Consider the following 5,962-nt stretch of genomic DNA (forward strand, 5'->3'; position numbering starts at 1 on the left):
TTAGTATAGAATTGTGGCTTACAGAAGGACTGGAGATTGAACATTCCACTTTTTTAAATTATCAGCTCCAAAACACCAGAGCAGAAATATAAATTATGTGTTAATAAAGATAATAAAGAGGGACTGGGGTTGTAGCTCAACAATAGAGCGTTCACCCAGCATTTGCAAGGCACTGGTTCGATCCTCAGCACCACATAAAAATAAATCAATGAAATAAAAAGATATTGTAACCAACTACAACTAAAAAAAAAAAAAGGTAATAAAGAGCCACAATTAAATGACAAGCAAACACGAAGACAGCTGAAGCCAGAAACAACAGGCTTTTTGTTTTTTGTTTTGTTTTTAATCAGAAACACATTTATCTATAAACCAAAGGGATAATCCAAATTAAACCAACATTTTGAAATAGTTTTATGGGGGAAAAAATAGACGGAGCTGGGGCCGGGGGTGTAGCTTAGTGGTAGATGGCTTGCCTGGCATGAAGGAGGCCCTGGCTCCATCCCAACACCGGAAAAAAAAAAAAAAAAGTCAAAATGAATTAAAAGCAACGTGGAGATTTGCTTACTGAACTGCACTTGTCCATTCTTGCAGCTAATTCCTGTCCAAAGTGATGATGGAGTTTTCTTGTTTGTTTGTTTTGTTTTTCAACAGGGTCTGGCTAAGTTGCCCAGGCTAGCCTGGAACTTGTGATCCTCCTGCCTCCGGCTCCTGACTAGCGGGGGTGACAGGTGTGGCTGCCGCCTCTGGCTTGATGATGGAGTTTCTATTCTGTTTTTACAAAGACCTGAGTCCAGGGGACCTTGTTCATGAAACTTGTGTCTTCTGGCCTCTCACTGTTCTCTCCTTCCCTTCCTACCATGGAGGCTGGATCAACCTGCTGCCTGTGACCCCTCAGATGGCCTGAGCTTTTCTGCCTTCAGCTGCAAGCAGAGAGAAGTTCCTCCACATTCCCCCAGGCTCAAGAAGACTGTACTCAACTGCCTTACATGTGACGCACAAGCTGCTCTGACCACTGCCCACTCTTTTTGCAGAACCAGTCCACTCCTATGTCCTGCACATGGTTCTCCAAGCCTGTACTGTCCAGCAGGCACCACAGTCCTCCAGCTGCTGGCCACTGGGTGGGGAGCGTTTGCAGGTGGGCACAGGGAAGCCTGCTGTGGAACTATGTGTTTAACAGAGAAAGAAAGAAAATAACAGTCCTAGGATTCTGCGCCCAGAGAAAATATTCTTCAACAATTGGAAAACAAAACAAAAACAAATAAAATCACACATTTTTTTTTTTCCTAAATAAAAACTAGGGGAATTGGTCATGAACAGTCCTGCACTCCAGGATGTTATTCAAGTAAGAGCAAATAGAATCCCAGAGGGGAGAAAGGGGAATCCTGGAAACAGCAGCCCTGGAGAACATGGAGTGAAGTGAGCCAGGCACAGAGAGAACACTGTGTGATCTCACCTGTGCGCGGAGTCTGGGAACCTTGAACCCAGAGGCAGAGAGCAGAATGCGGTTGCAGGGAATGGGGAAGAGGCTGGGGGCAAGGAAGGCCCTGGGGAGCTGCTGGTCAAAGGTACAAGATCCAGCTAGTTTAAGAGATCTACGCCCGGCCTGGTGACCCTAGTCACCATATCACAATGTATACCTGAAAATGGCCGTGACAGGAGATGTTAAGTCTTCTCACCACAAAAAAATGGATAAATGTGTCAGGTAACAGATGCACTAATCAGCTTAATTTAGCCATTCCACATACTTATATCAAAATGTCACGAATATGAACAATTTTTATTTCTCAATGAACAAATAAAACAAAAGGAACTAAAGATGAAGACGGAAAGTACATGAGGTAGTTCAATCAATCTCAATCGCCTGAGCTGATGACTATTCCATATGGACTTTAAAATATGCAGAAAACTTTAAAACATGAAAACATATAAATCCAAAGAGGGAAAATAGAATTAAAAATGTTTTTGGTTACATGCAGTTGTTCAGGAAAAAGGTAAAAGTAGCCAAGAACATGAGATCTTGGTGAGTCTAGGAGACACATTGTCATCCACTAACAGCTGGAGGAAGAGGGTGTAACTATAACACTGAGCAATGGAGGAAAAGAATTTCTTAAAGCCTTAGCCCAAAAGAAGTCAAGCAAGAAGAGGAGGTTCACAGAGCAGTTAAAACAAGCAGCAACACTGAGTAGTAGATTTAAGCTGAATCATCAGAAATTACATTAAGTGTAAATGGGCTAATAAGTCCAACTAAAGTACAGGGATTTCCATGCTGAATAAAAGAAGAAAACCCAGGTTTTAAAAAAAATATATGTGTGTTTGTTTGTTTAGACAAGAGTCTCACTATATGGTCCAGGCTGGCCTTGAACTCCTGGGCTCAGGTAATCCTCCTGCCTCAGCTTCCAAGTAGCTGGGACCACAGGTGCACATTATGTGTCTAGCAGGTTATATGCTTTTTATAAGTAATATATCTAAACTATAAGCATGCAGGAAAGTTAAAAGTTATAAAGAATACATGGTGCAATCCCTAACCCAAAGAAAGCTGGCCACTGCTATAACAATACTAGTAGATAGCTTGCATATTACTGTATGGTACGTCTTTAAAATGAACATTTCCATAAAGGTAAAGAAGTTCATGTCTTATTAAAAAGTAGTTGAATTTAACAGTAGCACACATTCAGACACACAGGTGTGTATAATCTGTAATATATATGCTTATTATACTCATTTGTTTGTAACTAGTCTAAATTCATAGTTTCTCTGCTCAGAGTGGTTAGGCTACCCTACAGGATGACAGTAAGATGCTTGGGGCTGAGGTTAAAAGGCAGATGTCACCTGGGAAGAGCAGCTCGTGACTTGAGGTTGCTAAGGATAGACAGTATAGAGAAGACCACATAGGAAGAGGGGAGAGAGTACATGATAGATCCAGCCCCTTGCAATGCACTGGCCCCAATGGCCAGTGGGTCTGTTCTGCAGGTGACAGATGACGGTGTTCACTAGCTGCATGCTGCAGTGGAAGGCCTCCCCTCACCCCAGAGAGCTGCCAGAGAGCTGGGGATGTGCCTGAGGGCCTCAATCCAGGTCCTCGAGCAGAACAGAGCATGCACAAGACTGGGCACAAGACTGGACTGGGAAGCATGTTCCCTCACAGGACAAAAAGTCCAGCTTAAGCTGTGTGGGCTCCTTTTTATAAGTAATGTTCTAGGCCCAAGGCCCACCCTTGTATAGCTGAGCAGGAGTGGACAGACTTCAGGACTGCCTTTGTAGACAGACATAGACAAAATCTGATAGAATTACAAGAAGTTTACAAATCTATAATACTGGGTTTTCATACATTTCTTGTAGTAAATGATGAAATAGGTAGACAAAATTAGATATCTTCTATCAGTAAGGACACAGGAGACATGAGGAACACAGTGAGCAGACTAGCCCACAATACTGCACTGAGCCTTGACCTGTCCTGGCATCCTCAGGAGTTGCTGTCCTCCTTCCTTCAGGGGCTCTAGGACCACAGACTTACTCAGGATGGGAGTGGATGAGGGGCTGTGATGTCAAGCCAGGCATTGACTTGCTAGGAAGTTAGTGGGTGGTTTTCTTAGTTCAGTTCCTGGTCGACACCTTCTCCATAAACATAGAGAACACGCATGGTCACCATCACACCCCAGATATGACTCCATAGGTAATGGAAAGGAAAAGCTCTGGAGTAAGAACAGCAGCTGTGCAAGTGGAGGTGGTCCCCCTGTGGCAGGCTGCAAGAGCCTGCTGATACTTTTGGCCATTGTCTCCTTTTCCCTTTGTAGTCAAGGTCAATTAACTGGTGTCTCCTTGACCCCCTCCACAGCTTACCCAAACCCCCACACCTGATAATTTAGGGCAGGGTCTCTCAGTTCCTCACCGACCACACTACTAACATTTGGGGTGGAACACTGGTTGGGGTTGTCTTGTGCATTGCAGGATGATCAGCTGTACCCTGGACTCCAGATGCCTGTGTGACCCAGTCCCACTTCCCAACGACCAGAGAGGTCTCTAGATGTTGCCGGATGTCCCAAGAGGAAATGACCTTTTGTTGAGAACCACTGGCTTAGCTGTCTAACCATGAGAAGTAAACATTAAAATATTTGTGTAGAATATGTAAAACCACCTCACCCTTGTGTTTATGGCCCCATAATTATCCTTCACGTGGCTACATCATAATTTATACCTTAATCCTGCTTATTCTAACACATTGTTTCCAATTTGTGCTAGTCTGTTATGTTGAATTTGTACCTAAAAGGGAGGTAATATAGCTGAGTAGTAGAGTAGCACACAATAAGGGAGAAACTTAAACATAATCTCTTGAGGGCCTCATTTATTCTTTCTTGGTTATGATTCCCCCCCGCCCCGCAATATCCAAAGCCAATCCTGACATGTGGTATTTATTCCTCCTATAAAGGCAACTGGAGTGAGGACTTATATACTGGATAACAACAGGTGTGATTACAAGGCTTAGCACTTTATTCAGAATCAAATATGGGAGGTCAGAACGCAACAGAAGGGAGGAGCAGTATTCCAGAGATGAGGTCTTGGGAAACTCCCTAACTTGCTTTCCCTGATGGAAAACAAGCTGGCTAAGTGCCAACTCTGTGTCTGAACCTGAAGCAATGAAACAAGAAAACAGGAGGGATTGGCTTGCAGGTTGCCAGAGGTTGCAAGATGTTTCCTGACAAAAGGTGTAGCTACATTTGGGACACTTGGCAAACCTGCCATATGCAAATAAGTGCTGGGAAAAAGCCCTAGGGATTCACCTCCACCAAGTGCTTTGAGAAGTCCTTATAGGTTATGAAACTAGTGCTCTAATCATGAAATCTATGGGAAGCAGTTCAGGTGACAAAGCTGTGGCAAAACAGCCCAGGGCAGTGGTGACTGCAGAAAGGAAGGAAACAGAAGAGATCTAGGTTTTGCAAAGTTGAGGTCCTGGGAGCTGCTATTAGGAGATAGGAAAAATACCCTTTTCCCATAGAGACCGACATGGGTTCAATTATATTGTTATATCGTGTGCATGTATGAATGTGTAACAAACCCCACCCTTATGTACAACTTTAATGAACCAATAAAAGATATGGAGAAAAATCCTTATCCTAGACTGTTTTTTATTTTTGTTTTTTTTTTAAAGCACTGACTTTATAAATGTTCTAACTACTGGATTCCTTGAGGCTAGAGGAAGTCACATTAAAACTACTACATTTAGGGGCTGGGGTTGTGGCACAGTGGTAGACTGCACTGGGTTCAATCCTTAGCAACACATAAAAATGAAATAAAGATATTGTGCCCACCTACAACTAAAAAAATGTTTAGAAAAACTACTACATTTAGATCAGTCTTTTTAAATTTTCCATAGCCTTGTCACAAACCTCTAATCAAAGGGTAGTGGTTGGCTGGGGTTGTGGCTCAGTGGAAGAGAACTTGCCTAGCACATGTGAGGCGCTGGGTTCAATCCTCAGCACCACATAAAAAAAATAAATTAATAAAAATAAAAGGTATCGTGTCTGACTACAACCATATATATATATATATATATATATATATATATATATATATATACACACATATATATACATATACATATATATAAAAGTAGTGGAATACTGGTGGGTGTCAACCAGGGTCGGAAGTCACACACTCGGGAGAAACATATGCCTAATATCCACATGCAGGGTCCCCAGGGCCTCCTTTATCTGCAAGGAATCTGGCTAGTCAAGCTCGAACTCAGCGCTGCAAAGGTGTGCCGAGCTTCCGTGGGTTACTCTCCTAAGAAAGGAACACTCCCAGGGCTCTCCTTTTTCTGGGGGGCGGGGGCGGGAGGGCGTGTACCAGGGATTGAACTCAGCGGCACTGACCACTAGGCCCCATCCCCAGCCCTATTTTGTATTTTATTTAGAGACAGGGTCTCACTTAGTTGCTTAGGGCCTTGATTTTGCTAAGGCTGGCT

General features: G+C 43.2%; 1 protein-coding gene across 1 annotated transcript in view; it reads left to right on the forward strand.

The window, feature by feature from the left end:
* Positions 1-1,970: 1,970 nt before the first annotated feature.
* Tsnax (translin associated factor X) overlaps positions 1,971-5,962 on the forward strand; it is a 30,122-nt gene continuing 26,130 nt past the window's right edge. The window contains exon 1 of the mRNA XM_048800408.1: positions 1,971-2,020. Within this exon, the coding sequence (XP_048656365.1) occupies positions 1,971-2,020 (50 nt within the window). The remainder of the gene's footprint in view (positions 2,021-5,962) is intronic.

This window comes from Marmota marmota, unplaced genomic scaffold (assembly GCF_001458135.2).
Source record: "Marmota marmota marmota unplaced genomic scaffold, marMar, whole genome shotgun sequence".
NCBI classification, from domain to species: domain Eukaryota; kingdom Metazoa; phylum Chordata; class Mammalia; order Rodentia; family Sciuridae; genus Marmota; species Marmota marmota.